Below are 18,441 nucleotides of genomic sequence, written 5' to 3'. Positions count from 1 at the left end.
AGACAGATAATGGAGCTGATTTTCTAAATCAAAATATTGACGTATAAACTCAAAATATGATGAGTAAGAAAAAAAAACAGTTTACATTTTGACTGCTGATTTATCATCAGCCTCCTTGTAAGCCTAGTTTAATTTCTTATTGATGTGTCATTAATGTATTTAGTATTAAATACTTAAGGCGATATTATCGACAGTATAAACAAGCTGAATTGAAACATGTTGTACAGTGTTCATTATAATGTGTGTGTGTGTGTGTGTGGGGTGTATTCTTTGAATCACTGGGTCTTTGTTTAAGGTGTGTGAGTTTGTATGTCGCTAGATGGCGCTGTCGGGTTCCTTTTACCGGAACATAGGCTTCTGTGAACGTCCGCGTGCCAGAGCTCGTGCACGTATGTTGAAAGCGAGAGAGAGAGAGAGAGAGAGAGAGAGAGAGAGAGAGAGAGAGAGAGAGAGCATCTGCCTCCAGACACACACACAAACACAAACACGCGCGCGCGCGCGCGGGGAGGATGCTACCTCGGTTCAGACAACAAACGCGGAGCTGAAGAGGAACCGGACTAACTAACGGACACACCGACACCGACACCAGGATCTAGCGGGCACCGAGCTACCGGGGCCGAGCCGAACCTCCCACCGGGCCGGGCCGGACCGAACCTCCTCCCCGTCGGTGGGATTCTCCGGTGAGTGCGCGGCGGACAGGAGAGGAGGGAGGATGAAGAAAAGCAACCAGAGCAGACGGGTAGGAGTCAGTCAATGATTCATCTCTTCAGCATATTTCTATCATAATCTTTTAATATCGAATGTGTTGGTATCATTCATCATCGATCCATTCATAACATCCCATAATAATATTTTAACAGAGTGATTGTTATTCAGGGAGCAGCGCTGTGGTGATGATCAAACATTAACACCATGTTCACTGTGTCAGTCAGCAGCTCTGTGATATCATCACATACACCCAGATAGCATCAAACTGACACAATAATATTCACATTACATCATTTACATTTTATATTTGTCTGTAGAGAGAAGGAGAAACTGCAGGATAAATTTAATATTCTTATAATAACAGATGTCTCTATAGCCTAATATTCCTTATTAATGGAGCATTCTGTGCAGCTTTAATTATTTCACATAATAATCTGTTTTAAGAAAACACAATCATCAATCTGACTCTGTTTACAAACTGTTTATATGAACAAAATATTTTTTATTATATAAATATATAACAACAACAAAACTCATTTTCTCTTTAAATACAGAGTATAATCTAAAGATATAATAATCAGCGCTGATGTCACAGATCTGTTTATGATTACAGAAGAAATATATGAATAAATGTAGATATTCTGGGGTAATATTTAAAGTATTGAAAACCATGATTTTTAATGTATTAGCATCAACATATAGGCCTACTGAAAGTATGAAAAGTAAAAGCTCTCATTTTGCAGTGTATATCAATTTAATATGACTAAACAGCAACATCGCTCAGTTCAAGCCACACTGAGAGCTAGATTCTTACAAAAATCCAATTTGAGCTGACTTTGTTCAGCTGCTTCAGCTGTTGAGTTTTGGTTCTGATTTAATCCCAGCTAATAAAACATAAAACTAAAGATTTTATACTCCTGTTCGAACCAACAACCAGGTTAAAACTTTGAAAGTAAAACATTTGATCTTCAGATTAAAACTGAGTCTCATTCATGTGAAAGTGTCTGTCCCATGACATCTGAGCTAATCTGCTCAGTCACAGTAAAGTGCTCTGAACCTTTACTTCAGAAAAAGTCCTGATACGACATTTGAAGAATACTTAATTACAACTAAGTATCAAAAGTAAAAGTACTGACCAACATGAGAGCAGCATGTTGCTGTTGTAGCTGCTACACTATATACAGTAACATACTTTGATCTATTGGTTCTCAACCTCGGGGTCTGGCCCCTCTGAAGGGTCACCAGAAAAATCTGCAGCCCAGCAGACAGAAGAAAATGTTGGTGTTGTACGTTTCAAACCACAGATACTTTACATTTGTACGTTTCATATGTATCACATTAATGTATCACATTAATGTTTCTAAAAATTATGTGATTTATGAGCTGACGTTGTCATCAGGTACGGAAGCGCATTGCATTCACTGGATAAAAAAAAATTAGGATCTCATAATTACGAGAAAAGATCTCGTAATTACGAGATCAGGATCCGTGAATATGTCGAATCTTTCAGGCGGATTGCTTCGCCAAAGGGCCGATCACATGAAGCCCCGTTTAACAGCTCATTTAGGAGTACTGACATCTGCTGGTCATTTGATGTACAGCAGTCCTACTGTGATATTACATGTGGGCTACATGTCAGTGGATCTGACATACACATAATGATGCTTAATGATGATGATTATGTCAGACTCCCCCTATGAGGTATTGTAAAGCCAGATGAAATGAATCTATCCTGAACGTGGTATATCAATAAAGTGCATACACACACACACACACACACACACACATATACATATATATGTGTGTGTGTGTGTGTGTGTGTGTGTGTGTGTGTGTGTGTGTGTCCACAGAAGGTTAGAGTGCTTGTGTGACTGGGTCACTCAATCCTCTGCACTTAACGATCTTCAGAATCACCTCAGATCACGCAAAACACTTTATGTATTTCCCGACTCGAATCACACAACGAGGCAGTCACGTGATTCCAGAGAAATGGGGCCTCGTTTGTCTTTGGTCACGTGATATCCTGAAAAACGATACGGGCTTCGACACAAGCTTCATTTGGACGTGCCCCCTTTACTCGACACAGGCCTCGGGACTGCAGTATCAGCTGTAACATCACTAGTCAGAGCTACTATAACCAGCTGCCACTCGGGTGGTGCCATCTTGACTATATCCCATATCTTTATTATAATGTGTATATATTGTAAATTACGACGGAGTATTACACTAAGCAAGGAAAACAGTGCGCACCGTATATATTTTGATCTATTTCATACTTCAGATTTATGTTGTTTGGCGTTAATTGGTGACAGAAAAGAACGAACTGCAGGAAAACGCTTGTCGTTACTGTGCATATTGAATCTTGAATCTATGTTTTATGAAGACCCTATATGCGCTCAGAGCTGTGGCACAAGTTACGCACCGAAATGTGGTGGAAGAAAAATAATAATAAGATGAAAAATAAGTAGGCTGTGTGTGACTTATGCGCTGATGAAGTGGTGGATGATCGATGTGCCTGACATTGATTGATTTAGTTTCAGCACCACAGTAGTGGCCAGCTCCTGCTAAGATATAAACAGAATGAAAGCGGACAAGGTAGCCTACTTACAGAACTTGTCTTGAGAAATAGCTTTCAAATTGAATCATAGATTAAATGCATTTTCAATAGATGCAACTTTTTAAATTAGGCTATTGCTTTCTTTTCACTTTCTGCATCCATTTAAGATTTTGCTTGAGATCACTCTTTAAGAAGCTCTTAACAGGAGCTGGCCACTTCCGCGGTGCTGAAACTAAATCAATCAGTGTTTACAGCAATGTCTCAGCACCCAAATTTGTACATATCCAATGTATTTTGAAAGGCTGGGATCACGTGAAGAACTCCTGAGTGCTTGTAAGGAGACAGGTTGGTGGGTCACAAAAAATAGACTTTTGACCAGGACTTCCCCCTGAAGTCACAGGTTCGGAGCTGTGTGAACTTTGAGTCATTTTAAGGCATGTCCTCACCATGTTTCTTTTCTTAAACTTGACTACCGTAACTTTTATTGTCTAAACCTAACCTCCGTAAAACTTCAGTTAGTAGCCTGGAGTATAATCTGCTTAAATCAGCAGGCCTATATTTGGGATGGGCCTTTAATTCCTTTTGCACCTTTAACCTTTTGCCTTTTTACAGGAAATACAATCAAATTGTTTATTTAAACCGGTATAGATATTACTTGTTTAAAAATTAGGCTTCAGATAATATATCAATTATGAATCATTCATTTGATCCAACCACAACAGACAGCACATCAGAGAGAGAGAGAGTTTCGGCAGCCAGCATACCATCACAACACCACTTTATCCTGTTCAAACAATCCTCACAACTTGGATTAATTTTTATGAAAAAACCTTTTTGATTTTTTTGGTATGAGGACCCTTATGGACTAAAGGAATATAAATAACTTACAGGGTAATCGAGGAATGAACACATAATTTGAGGTAGCCAACAACCCGGTTTTATGTATCCGAAGAACGTCTATGAGAAAAATGGACTGCTTGGCAACCAGACCAGGCCTCTAATTTAGACAGGCCTTTATTTGTCAAAATGTGTTGCCATGCCAGGCAAGTAAAAGGGACTGGGCGTTTAATTGGGACAAGGCTTTTAACTGAAGTTTTACAGTACGTAAGTTTATGTTAATTACATATCTGTACGTGTAAAGTTCTAACATGGATGTTTGTGGGGATTGACTCGCCCTTGGAGCCAGCCTCAAGTGGACATTAGAGGAATTGCAGTTTTTGGCACTATGTCATTGGCTTCATGTTGCAGGTCTGGAGGTTGTTGCTTGATTATGTTTAGTAGAATTTTTTTATTGGTAGCCACTGAGCAGAAACGGTTCGTAACTGTTTGTCTTAGTGTTCGCTGGCACTCAGTAAATATCTTTTGTGCTTTCAACACCAGGTTGTGTTGTTAATAGTGCTGCCCCTGACAAAGAATTTTCCTAGTTGTTATTTAGGACCATTAGCTGACTAGCTGATTAGCTGTGTTATGACATTAATTTAATTATCAAATTATATTTTGTGGGGCAACACAATGGTTTGAGTTGAAGGTGTAAGAATGGATTGTATCAGTAACACTGTTAACACTGTTGACACTGTGCTGCATTACAGAGAAATACAAAACCGTACTAATGAACCTTCATTAATATAGACCTGTATTTTATCTACAAGTGCACGTCACACACTGAGCGAGCCGCCTGTTAATGATGCTGTCGGCAAAGCAGTAATGATTGTGCTAAGTGGCTAATGGGCATGTAGCTACTTCCATGTTTCAGATGACACATCATGTTTTAGTTGACGAATGAAGATGAGTTTACATATCACTTTGGGTTCGTCCTTCACCTTCTCAAAATGATCCCACACTTTGGATTTCCTGCCCGACATGTTATTAATCAGCCTGTGGAATAACCACAGGTACCATCCCTGCAAATTAGGGGCCGTACACATGTTGTGTCTTTAACCGCCTGGAAAACGCGAGGTTGGGTACTGGGTGGTACCTTTTCTGTGCCAGCTTTCAAGAGCACAGCTGTAGGTTTTGTCTGAGGCTGCCAAGCAACCTTAACAAGCATCTTATAGCCTAGTTACCTGAAATCCTGAGAGCAGAGCTGATCTTCTTCCAGACGCTGTTTATAAGTGTGTAGGCCTATTGACTGTGGGACAGATGTAAAGCTCTGGGCAGCCCTGCACTAATATGATCAACTTTTCCATATTTATCAGACTGAATATTTACAGAAGAAGGGAAAGATATCTGTTGGCTGTGATTGGTTTGTAATGTGACTCCTGTCTGACTGCTGAGCGTGGCCTCTTCCTGTGTCTGTCCTTTCAAATTAAATTCCCATATGGTCCAGTTATACAGGTTTTGATTTATTTTGACAAGTCGCAGCTCCTAATAGAGTTTCACGTTTTTTGTTTTTTTCCTGCAACTAAGAGACCAATGAAATCTTGCCGACTAATTACCTGTGTGATCGACTGTGTGAAGAGACACTTCTTAGCCGAGACACAGGTGACATGAAGCGACTCAACAGTCAGCCTTCATCACTGCTGGTTCTTTGATGTCAGTTTTATGTGTCTGGGCCTTAAAGACTAAAGACAAGAGTCTCCTTTTGTCACAGATCACATGACAGACTGTAACATGATTGGCTGTAGTTTTGTTTATGTACCTGTGTGTGTTTGCAGGCAGGTAAAAATTAAACACAAACAGGCAGGTACGTGCTGTTTACCTGCATCACTGCACCACAGTCAGGCTAAAAACTCCTATTTAAGATGTTAAAACACTGAGAGGATTCATTTTCTGACCAATAACTGATTGATTGATCACTTGATCAGATCTTCTGTAAGAACAGATCCAGTCAGTTCATCACAGCGATGATAAACCCACCAGCTGGTCTTCTTCTACTTCCTCGTCTGTGATGTGTTTCTTCTCCGCCTTCTGTTATATAATGAAAGTAGGTCAGACAGAGAACAGATTACTCCTCTACCTCACCTCTCTGTCCTGCTTCATGGTCTTCTTCTGCTCTCTGTAACGTCCTCTCAACTCATCCTCCTCTTCCTCATCCTGATTAACCCGTCTCCTCTCCTCTTCCTCTCTTTCTGTCATTTCATCCATTGTCATCTCAGTCCAGTCGTGGTTTTCTCTCCTTCGTCATGTTTATCTTGTTTTTCTTCTTGCTGCTCAGAATATTTTGATGTTTTAATGTCCTTTGTGACATTTTCTGTTATCCATGACACAATCTTATCTCTCGTTTTTGCTGGCTTTATTTTGTCCTTTCCTCCTCCTCCCCCTTTTTCTTTTCTTTCCTTTCTTCATCTCCTTTCTTGCCTTCCTTCTCTTCAGCATTTTTTCCCATTTTTATTCTATTTTTTGCTGTTTCCTTTCTTTTTAGTTCCTTCCTCCATCCTTACATCTTTCTTCTTATTTTTTATCTTCTGTCCTTTCTTCCTTCCCTCCTCTTTCTTCCTCTTTTTCCATCCTTGGTTCACATCATTCTTAATTTTCCCTCTTTCTTTATCTCTTCCTCATTTGCTTTTATGTCTGTATAATTTTCCCTTTTTCCTCTTCCTTCATTCTCTTCCTTCCTTCCTTCCTTCCTTCCGTCCTTCCGTCCTTCCTTCCTTCCTTTATTAGTTGATGTTGGTTTGAATTTGAAATTCTGTACCTTTATTGAAGACCTGAACCCTGAACGTTCTGTTGTTTTCCTCATGGCTTCTAGTCTCTGTCTGACCCTGTTGTTGTGTTTCAGGTTAAGGACTCAAGTCAGGGCTTTACTGGTTTCTAGTCCCTCTCTGACCCTGTAGTTGGGTTTGATTCAGGAACTGGGTTAGGGCTCTACTGGTTTCTAGTCTCTCTCCCTCTCTGACCCTGTTGTTGTTATTGTAGGTTCAGGACTCAGGTCAGAGCTCTACTGGTTTCTAGTCTCTTTCTGAAACTGTTAGTTTCAGAAAGAGACTGAAACCAGTAGAGTCCTGACTTGAGTTCTGATCCTGAAACACAACTGTGTTTCAGGATCAGAACTAGAACTAGAACAGAACTAGACTTGAGTTCTGATCCTGAAACACAGTTGTGTTTCAGGATCAGAACTCAAGTCAGGACTCTACTGGTTTCTAGTCTCTCTCTGACTCTGTTGTTATGTTTCAGGTTCAGGACTCGAGTCAGGACTCTACTGGTTACTAGTCTCTCTCTGACCCTGTTGTTGGGTTTCAGGTTCAGGACTTGGATCAGAGCTCTACTGGTCTGTAGTCTCTCTCTGACCCTGTTGTTAGGTTTCAGGTTCAGTACTGGAGTCAGCGCTCCACTGGTTTCTAGTCTCTGTCTGACCCTGTTGTTGGTTTTCATGTTCAGGACTCAGGTCAGGACTCTGCTGGTTACTAGTCTCTCTCTGACCCTGTTGTTGTGTTTCAGGTTCAGGTCTGGAGTCATGACTCTACTGGTTTCCTGTCTTTCTCTGTCCCTGTTTTTCAGGTTCAGGACTCAAGTCGGGACTCTACTGGTTTCTAGTCTCTCTCTGACCCTGTTGTTGGGTTTCAGGTTCAAGACTTGGATCAGAGCTCTACTGGTTTCTAGTCTCTCTCTGACATTGTTGTTGTGTTTCAGGTTCAGGACTAGGGTCAGGGCTTCACTGGTTTCTAGTCTCTGTCTGACCCTGTTGTGTTTTAGGTTCAGGACTCAAGTCAGGAGTCTGCTGGTTTCTAGTCTCTCTCTGACCCTGTTGTTGGGATTCAGGTTCAGGACTGGAGTCAGGGCTCCACTGGTTTCTAGTCTTTATCTGACCCTGTTGTTGTTTTTCAGGTTCAGGACTTGGGTCAGCAGGCCGTCCAGCAGCCGGAGAAAGTGGGCTGGATCAGGAAGTTCTGCGGTCGAGGGATCTTCAGGGAGCTGTGGAGGAACCGGTATGTGATCCTTAGAGGAGACCAGCTCTACATTTCTGACAAGGAGGTGAGGATGAGTATTCAAACGTTACATATTTGTGTACATATACACTGTGTTTCTATGTGCTGAGAAGCTTCCTGTTTGTTGCGTGAAACTGAAACATCAGAGAGTCTCAGAGGAGAAAATAATCCAAGGTAAGACGACGGACGGGTCCATCAGAGAGTGGCGAGCTCAGAGTGTAGACTGCTGTTTGGTGTCAGAGGAGGATAGTGTCATAGATTCAACAAGGTGCTGGAAACATTCCTCAGAGATTTTGATCCATATTGACATGATAGCATCACGCAGTTGCTGCAGATTTGTCGGCTGCACATCCATGATGTGAATCTCCTGTTCCACCACATCCCAAAGGTGCTCTACTGGATTGAGATCTGGTGACTGTGGAGGCCATTGGAGTACAGTGAACTCATTGTCATGTTTAAGAAACCAGTTTGAGATGATTTTTGCTTTGTGACATGGCCCATTATCCGATATCTCATACTCAGGTAGGCTGTGGTGTTTAAACCATGCTCAGTTGGTATTAAGGGGCCCAAAGTATGCCAAGAAAATATCCCCCACATCATTACACCACCACCAGCCTGTACCCTTGATACAAGGTAGGATGGATCCATGCTTTCATGTTGTTTATGCCAAATTCTGACTCTACCATCTGAATGTCGCTGCAGAAATCCAGACCCATCAAACCAGTCAACATTTTTCCAATCTTCTGTTGTCTAGTCTTGGTGAGCCTGTGTGAATTGTAGCCTCAGGTTTCTGTTGTTAGCTGACACCCATTTGTTTCAAGGTTCGACATGCTGTTGGTTCAGAGATGGTCTTCTTGACCATCTCTTCTCTTCTCCACTCTAGCTTGTTTGTGTTTGTTTTTTTGTTTTTTTTTTTAAATGAACTCTCTGAAGATCTCCCTGTTTTAAAAACTGATATGAACGTCTGAAGGTAGAGGACATTGTCCTGTCCTCAGTTTGTTTGTCTCTGGGTGAAAGAAGAAAAAGAGACTCAGCTGCTGTCCTTTCTGGACAGATGTCTTCAAAGTGGCTTCAGTAGAGACCCTGAGATTTTAGTGGCTCAGGGGAGGAACTGAACTAAACAATCTGACGTGTTTTTATTTTCAGCTCTGATGATGCTGAGTCAGTGATCATGTGACCTGTGATGTGACGCTCATGTCTTTGTAATAACATTCTGAGAAAGATACGAGTGGTGGAGAGACATTTAGAAACAGAGAGAGTTGTTATAACTCTATGACCTTACACACACGCACACAGAAAGGCTGTTGCCTGAGCAGTCAACACGTGCCGCTGAATTGAAGATCATCATCTGATGCAGCTGAGCCTGCAGCTACGCACACACGCACACACACACACACACACACACACAGTGACTCTGATTGGTTGAGCTGTATTTTGCTGTCTGATCTCAGCAGATGAACCAAAGGCTGAATCTGATTATTTACTACATGAAGGAAGGAAGGACTCTACATTAGGGTGCTTTTCATTATGCTAACTTATGCTTCCTTGCATCCTCTCTCCTCTTGTGACCTCCTTAGACCTCGAGGAGAGAGGAGGCTCTTGGAGGAGCTCAGAGGGAGGAAACACAGGTGTGTCCTACATCAGGGGGTGTGACGTATACATTTCGCACAGTAACTGATGTTGCTTAAGAATGACTCCTTGGGATATTGGCAGCTTCAGCTCCTCTGTCCTCAGGTCAGGGCTGTTTCAAGACACTCTGGGGGCCCCAGGCAAGAGGCACCTTGGAGCAGTACATTGAGTGCCAGGTGGCCAGCGTGCGCCGTTATTGGACGGCGCATGGACACTCAACCTCTTGCGATTGGACTTTGAACTTATCCCACAGTAGTGCTACTGTGAGGTACTGTAATACTACAGTACTCCAACAATGCTAGCGCAGGTGGCATCCAATCATGCGGGACATGGTCTCAATTTGCGTGACGTGTGAAAAGAGACAGAAATGCTGTGCAGTCCCACACAATGCGGGACGTCTGGTCACCCTACTTCCACTGCCACTCGCAAGCAGCAGCTAGTAGGGGGCCCCATTATGGGAGATTCCAACATGTTGTCGTTGTTGCTGTGTCTATAGGGGCTCCATCATATCATATATTCATATATTCATCATTGATATGGACCAATGTCAGCCGTCTCTGGGGGCCCCCCTTCCAGCTTGGGGCCCTAGGCAATTGCCTAGTTTGCCTGTCCAGTTGTGACGGCCCTGCCTCAGGTCTCTTCCTCACATTCTCACTGGGCGGAGCTAAGACATGAGACAGAGACATGAGTGAGGGGAAAAAGGAAACATGTTAGCATAATGAAAAGCAGCCATTATATGTGCTCCTTCATCCTTTCTTCCTTCCTTGCTCTCTTCTTCTAAACTTTCTTTGTTCTCTCATCTTTTGTTTCTTTCCTCCTGTTTTCCCATATCTGCCTTTGTCCATCCTTCCTTCCTTCCTTTCCTCCTCCCTTCCTCCTCTGCTTTATTCTTCCTTCTTTCTATCTGTCCTTCATCCTTCCTTCCTCACTTGCTCTCTTCTTATATCCTTTCTTCTTTACTTCATCTATCCTTCCTTTCGTCTTTGTTTCTTTTATCCTCATTTCTTTCCTTTCTTTATACGTTCTTTCATCTTTAACTTCTTCCTTTTTTCCTTCCTCAACCTTCCTTCATTCTTCCCATATCCTTCTTTCTTCCCTCCTTCTCATATACTTCCTTCCTCTATCATTCTTTCCTTCATCCTTCCTTTTGTCCTCCTTCTTTCTCCCATCCTTCTTTCCTTCCTTCAGTCCTTTCGTTATTTCTTTCTCTCTTCCATCCTTCCTCCTTACTTTTCCTTTCTTTCCTTCTTCCATTCATCTTTCTTTCCTTCTCATATCATTATTTCTTCCTACCTTTATTCCCATACTTCCTTCCTTCATCCCTCTTTTCTTCATCCTTCCTTTCTTTATTCTTTCCTCCACTGGTCCTTCTTTCCTTCCTTCCTCTATCTTTCGTCTTTCCTGCATCATCCTTCCTGCATCCTAATTTCTTTTGTCATTTTTTCTTTCCTTCCTTCCTTCCTTCCTTCCTTCCTCATGAGGAGGGAATTTCTCAACACAGACTAACATTTAAGCTCTTCTTCTTTGTTGGTATTTATTTCTCTGCTGATAAAAACATCAAAGACAACATTGCTGTGAAAAGTAACAGATTGTCAGATGTCAGATTGCTGCAGAGTCCCTGAAAGCAGCACAGAGGTCAGGTGTGCAGCAGGTGTGGTTAGATGTTGAAGTGCTGAGCATTCACACACACACTGACTCTGCAGTACTTCACATTATATAACAGTCTGTTATGTAACTGTACACACTCTCACTCTGCTGAGTCAGATCTTTGTACAAATACTGCTTCACTTTTTATTTCTGTGTTTATACTGAAAGAGATCTGCAGATACACAGACATGATGATGGTGATGGTGATGATGATGATGATGATGATGACATCACTGCTTCATCTGCCTGCTGATTCATTCAGACATTTAGTTTATGTTAAACTGCCCTCACATTTACATGAAGCACTTGACTTAAGGGAGCTGAAACAAGAAAAATAATTTTGATTCATTTTTGGTGCTTTCTTTGTGAAATGCTGTGATTCTGGATTATTTGTCACATTTATCTGTCTGTATTTATATATGTCACGTAAAGATTTTTATTTCAGACCATTTGTTCTGTTTTCACTTCACTGAGTTTCAGGAACGCAATGAGTTCTTCTCTGATTTCTTTATTGTTTCTCTTTTCCCGTCTTTCTCGGGAGGCCGGCTACACGGAGCAGCAGAATAATGACTCACGTTAACCCACGTGTGTGTGTATATGTGTGTGTGTGTGTGTGTGTGTGTGTGTGTGTGTCCTCAGATCAGTCGTTTTGTTTCTGTATTTCAAATGTTGACCCAGAACACTTTAATAAAGCAGCAGTCTGAGGGAGGCTTCTGTGTGGGTGGGTGTGCATCCCTTCATACAGGAACATTAAAACAGCTCATTATTAGTTTTTCAAATTATGGTTCAGATGATCAAATATTGCATCAATTTGTTCAAGCGTTTGGCGTCCACAGAGTTTACCTGTGAATCAAACACAAGAATGTGTGTTTAAGTAGAAAGAAAATCTCTCTGATTACAGGTCACATTGTGTTGGCTTTCCCACCATATAGGGACAAAATTAAAGTCCTCACAATGTAAATCAGTTAAGTTGTAACGTTTGGTTTACAGTTTTTCTCTATTGTTTACACACATTTTCTGAAAGCATGCCTCATACTCTCAGAACTCTACACACAAATCAAAAAACACACACAATGGGCAAAACCCCTCAATTCTCCTGCAAAATGAAACTTTACATTCAAAACAATGTTATTTCTTCTCAAAATGGTATTTTGTTTTCAAATGACACACACAAACCATCATATGAATAGACATTTATAAGAACCAGTTGAACACTGATGTGCTCAATGTAAAACACTATGAAGAATGGAAAACACTTCTTCTCCATTCATCTTAATGACTTAGGCCTTTTTTTGTTCAGTGTTACACTTACTACAGACAGTACATACATAAGTGTATTGTAAAATATTTTAGAATATTGTTTTTATACTCAGAACACACAAATACACGGTCCTCGTCCTCCCCGTCCTCCTCCTCTTACTCTCACTCCTCTGGCTCTGGCTCTGCCGCTGTTTCCAACGTTGGCATCCATTGCTCCAAAACAGAAAAGCTCACCTGTTGCCCTTTTATGCTAAAGCTCTGATTGCTAATTGTAAAACTGTGTGACAGGTGTTTGCCCATGTGATGAGTCAGTGTGCATAGTACGGCAATTAACTTTAGAATTTTGAATGACAGTGTGTTCTTTGTGAAAACAAGAGATTTTCTTCATGAAAATTGTGCCAAATGCAGAGAATTGTGTGTAGTGTTTTGAAAAAAAAAAGTGTTTTAGAACTGCAATTTGAGTGGAAAGCAGGAATTATGCTTGTAGTTTAGCAGAATTGGTTCAGGGGGTTGGTGCATGAGTTACATGTTGTGGTCATTGTGTCTCAAGTACCAGTATCTGTGTGTAAACAACTGAGAAAAACTGTAAGGTTAAAGGGGATCTATTCTAAATTCAGAGTATATGAGTTACTTGCACGCAGTTCTCAACATGGAGGTTAGCTGAGCCGACAGCTGGTAGCTAATGGTGGTAGCTCAAAAAACAGCACTAAACAATGGCAATAGTTCACTGAAAGTTTTCAGATTACCTTTCAGATGATCAGTCGTTGCAGATGTTTGATCAAACATTTGTTATCTGCAGAGTTCACCTGTAAATCAAACAGAAGAAAAAAAAAAAGTGCGTTCAATTAGAGCAAAGTCCATGGTCACATTGCGTTGGCTCACCCACCTTATGGGGACAAACCAAAAGTCCCCACACTCTACATAAGTCAAACTTAGGGCTAAGGCTTGGTTTAAGGTTAAAGAGGCTTTATGTGTAATTAAGTGTGTATGAGTTCTCAACATGGACATGGCCGAGTTTTTAAATGACCGTTCAGACGATCAGTCGTTGCAGCTGTTTTTTGTCTGCAGAGTTCACCTGTAAATCAAACACAAGAACAAGAACCTGGGTGTAATTTGAGTAAACTCTAGTGTCACATTGTGTTGACTGACCTACCTTATGGGGACAAAATAAAAGTCCCCACAATGTAAGTAAATTTCTAAGGTTTGGTTTAAGGTTAAAGGGGATCTATTCTAAATTCAGAGCATATGAATTGTCTGCATGCAGTTCTCAACATGGAGGTCAGCTGAGCCAGTGGCTGGTAGCTAATGGTGCTAGCTAAAAAACAGTGCTAAACAAGGGCAAGAGTTCATTATTAGTCTTTCTACTTTTGCGATACTCACTGTCGATACTCACACGAAAAACTCTATGCAGCAGAGCAAAATCTGTGTGCATTCTCGTCAGTGGCAACCACCTCACACCCCTACCACTGATTTCGAAACTGCCTCCCCTCTGCCACCTTCCCCTCAATTAAATAAATCATTGCACAATGGTGTGAAACCTGGTGTTAACATGCAGGAACCAAGGGTGCTAAGGGTGCTTTCACACCTGCCCATTTTTGGTTCGATTCAGTCGAACTCAAGTTTGTTTGCCCCCTAAGCGCAGGTCATTTGGCCAGTTGTGAACACAGTATTGGCACTTGGGTGCGCATATAAACAACTGGATTGAGACCCTCTTGAAGAGGTGGTCTCGGTCCGGTTACAAACGACCACTGGTGCAGTTCATTTGTGGTAAGAACGTGTTTCAAGCTCAATCCGAACCAACTGCAGTCGCATTACACATGGGTTAAACATTAGCATGTTACAGTCCTGTAGGATTATCAATGTGGGCCTCTGCCTGTACTGCACATTCAGCACATCCAATGCATCAAAACATTGTTTTTCTAGTTGGAGCCATGCCTCGTTTTCAAACTGTGTGGTTTGCCTTAGACGAACAGCAATACACAATGACCAGCGCTAAAATCAAGTCGCACAGTTGTCCCTCCATTGTGACATTAGAAAGTGCTGCATTTATCTTGCAAGTGTACTCCTCTTCAATGTTTTGTTTTCTCGCATGGAGATTCTGACTTATCAAGAGCAGCTTTCTCTCACAAGGCATTTTATCTGGTCCACTTGCAAATGCTGATGTGAGAACATGAACCAACTCTAGGCAATTATGTTTTGTAACAAAATAAGTCTCTGATTCAGACCAAAGCAAGACGCCTCTAGGTCTGAAAGCACCCTAAGTTTACAAGATGATGCCATACTAATATCCGTGGTAACTGTCGTGTGAGTGCATTGCAGAGCGGCGATGAGCTAGTCAGTAGGATACAGACATGGTAAGTCTAGGGTTAGCACTGTTGGAATATCAGCTAAACAAACTGTGAACAGTTTAAATCCCATCAATCTGACCACTGAATTTAGGGCAGGGGGCTAACTTAATGTTTAGAGCATTTCATTCTTCTTCTTTTGAAATGTAAACAATAAATTGGTGTCTGAATGATAGGTTTTTTAAAAAAAAACTAATTATTACTAATGGAAAGAAATTGAAAAACATCAACATAACAGCTGATAACAAACAGTCGAGTACAAGTTTATGTTTGTGTACGTTTGTGTGTTTCTGGTACCAGCGCTGAAGCACATCATATTGATCACGCTGGCACTGATATCGACAAATGGCACCAGTTTCCACTCAGAGAGTCCACTACATCTATAACAAACACACACACACACACACACACACACACACACACACACACACAGACCCCATAAGATCTCGTTGATGTGAACACACACTTGTGATTTAAAAACACACACACACACACACACACACACACACACACACACACACACACACACACACACACACAGACACACACACAGTGATGGATGTATTTCAGAGCTGTTAATTGGAATTGATCTGACTTCAAATCATGGGGTGTGTGTGTGTGTGTGTGTGTGTGTGTGTGTGTGTGTGTGTGTGTGTGTGTGTGTTTGACCTTTTGTTGTTCAAAGGTTAAGATCTAAAGGGACAGTGTGTGTTTTTGTTCCCTGCAGATATTTTAACATGACTGCAGGATAATCACAGGTGTCAATAACAAAAGTGTTGGCTGAATTCTATTTAGCTTTAGTTTTGTTCACCGAGACATTGTTATTGTCATTAAATCATATTAATAACACCTGCTATATCATATTACTAATAAATGTAACACTGGACATATTTTGTCCATTTTTTATTATGTAGCAGTGGTGTTAACGGTATAGTTAGTGGTCATATTAGTAACATAAGTCATTCAAGCAGTAAAGCATTGTAATATCATCAGCTTTGGCAGTAAAATTAATGGAAGCACATGTGGAAGTTTTAAGGCACCAAATAGCAGAACTTTATGTTCATGTTGGTGATGTTTAAAAGTCTCTGTGATGGTTTGAAACAACAGTAATCAGAGGTAGACCCAGTTAGAGAAGTCACAGTACTAGCTGTAGTGCAGTAGTAGCAGTATTTACATTTGCGGTAGTATCACACTGTCTGTGTGAACACCGCCTGCATGTCAGCCACAGCAGTTCAGCAAGGTAGCCATCTAGGGCTGTTATGGGCATAATGGTTCTAGAGCCCATAACTAAACATTCTACAGAACCCTAACATTCTTGAACCCTAACAATTGAGCACCCTACCATTTGAGAACCCTAACATTCTAAAACATTAAGAACTGTGAACCTTAACATTTTAGAACATTAAAAACGGAGAGCACTAATATTCTAGAACCATAACAATTGAGAAATCTAACATTTGGGAATGCTAACATTCTAGAAGCATACAAATTGAGAACTCTAACATTATAAAACCATAGAAATAGAGAACTCTAACATTCTAGAATCATACCAATCAATAACCCTAACTTTATAGAACCCTAACAATAAGGGGACATAACATTCTAGAACCCTAACATTTCAGATCTTTAACATTTTAGAACCTTAATAACATTTCTAATCACTACCATCAGAGAACCCTAAAATTCTAGAAACATAAAAACTTAGAACCATATCATTCTAGAACTCTAACATTTGAGAACCATAACATTTTAGAACATTAACAACTGAGAACAGTAATATTCTAGAACTATAACAATTGAGAACCCTGACAGTCTAGAACCCTAACATCAGAAAACCCTAACATTCTAGAACCATAACAGTTAACAACCGTAATATTTTAGTACCATAAAATTGACAAACCTAATATTCAAGAACCCCGCCATTCTAGAACCATACAAATTGAGAACTCTTACATTCTAAAACCACAGAATTTGAAAACTCTAACATTCTGGAACACTAACATTCTAGAACACTAACATCAGAGAACCCCAACATTGTAGAGCCATAACAATTGGGAACCCTAAAATTTTAGAACTCTAGCATTTTAGAATCCTAACATTTTAGAACATCAACAATTGAGAACCCTAACAGTCTAGAACCCTAACATCAGAAAACCCTAACATTCCAGAACCATAACAATTGACAACCCTAACATTCTAGAACCAGAATACTACCATTCTAGAACCATATAAATTGAGAACTCTACCATTCTAGAACCCTAACAGTCTAGAATTCTAATATTTAAGAAACCCAACATTCTAGAACACCTACCGTATTTTTGCAGTGTCTTTTTGTGATTTTTCTTTAACTTTAAGTATGTTTGTTTTCTCTGGTTGCTCTCTGTAGCTCTCCCCAGGTACTATTCATGTCCTTAAAGGAGTTATCTAGCCAACACCACAGAGATACTGTCTCTGTAGCATAGCAATAACAGTATTGACATTATCATTTGTGGAAGCACTGGTTGTTTAACTAGTATGTAAACAATAGAAGTATCAATAGTTGTTGTCACAGTAAGCAGCAATAAAACAGACATTTAAGTAGCTTTAGCTGTGGCAGCAGCTGGTGTGGTAACAGAGCAGTATAAATGCTGCAGTGACACCACTCTCAGCAGGATCTCTGTTCCTCCTCAGATGAACTTTGTGAATTAAAGTTGTACGAAGTTAAAACATCTCTGATGAATGAAACATGGAAACCAAATGCAGCGAGTCAACCTTTTTTACTTCACTGACTCCATTTTCATTTAAACTGCAGCCGACTTCTTTCTTCATGTTCCGTCTGTCTGCAGAGAACCGATGTACTGAATACTTTTAAAAACCAGCTCCTGCCTCCTGATTTCTGAAAGGGAACTTACTGTAAATGTATTGAGCTGATGTCAGACCAGCTCTGAGTCCTTCCAGATTCTGCTGTTATTTTTACACCTACAGGACAATCACAGATAAAAATGTTTGACTCACTTCCATCTGTTGTTTATTTGAGCCAAAACATCAGAGTTAATGAACCATACATTTCGAAAGTGGAAAATCTTAAATCAGAACACAGCTGAGAAAATCATGTGATTAAAGGCCAAACTGTATTTTTATCCAAATAAACTGCAGATTAATAGACAAACATAACTGAAGAGTTTTAACTGAAGTTAAAAACTAGGTCCTCAAGTCCTCAGAGTCCTCACTTAAGTAAGTATTAATACCAGTGTGAAAAGTAAAAGTCATGTATTCCTTGATTGATTATATTTCGCATTAATAATCTCAATCTGCAAAGTAAATAAAGTCATCAGAATAAATAAAGTGCAATAAAATAGTACAGTATTTTCTGAGGTGTAGTAGAGGTACAAAGATATTACTACAACTTCCTCAAAACTGTACTGAATGAATGTATTTTGCTTTCTGCTGA

The 18,441-nt window shown here is 40.4% G+C and overlaps 1 protein-coding gene across 2 annotated transcripts in view; it reads left to right on the top strand.

The window, feature by feature from the left end:
- The first annotated feature begins 498 nt into the window (after positions 1-498).
- Positions 499-18,441, top strand: part of LOC125904261 (pleckstrin homology domain-containing family O member 1-A-like) — a 36,551-nt gene continuing 18,608 nt past the window's right edge. For both annotated transcript variants that reach the window (XM_049601570.1, XM_049601569.1), the window contains exons 1-2: positions 499-739; positions 8,030-8,176. In XM_049601570.1, the coding sequence (XP_049457527.1) occupies positions 713-739; positions 8,030-8,176 (174 nt within the window). In that variant the 5' untranslated portion in view covers positions 499-712. The remainder of the gene's footprint in view (positions 740-8,029; positions 8,177-18,441) is intronic.

The sequence above is a fragment of the Epinephelus fuscoguttatus genome, linkage group LG17 (assembly GCF_011397635.1).
Source record: "Epinephelus fuscoguttatus linkage group LG17, E.fuscoguttatus.final_Chr_v1".
Classification (NCBI taxonomy): domain Eukaryota; kingdom Metazoa; phylum Chordata; class Actinopteri; order Perciformes; family Serranidae; genus Epinephelus; species Epinephelus fuscoguttatus.
This window is presented reverse-complemented; position numbering and strand designations above follow the sequence as displayed.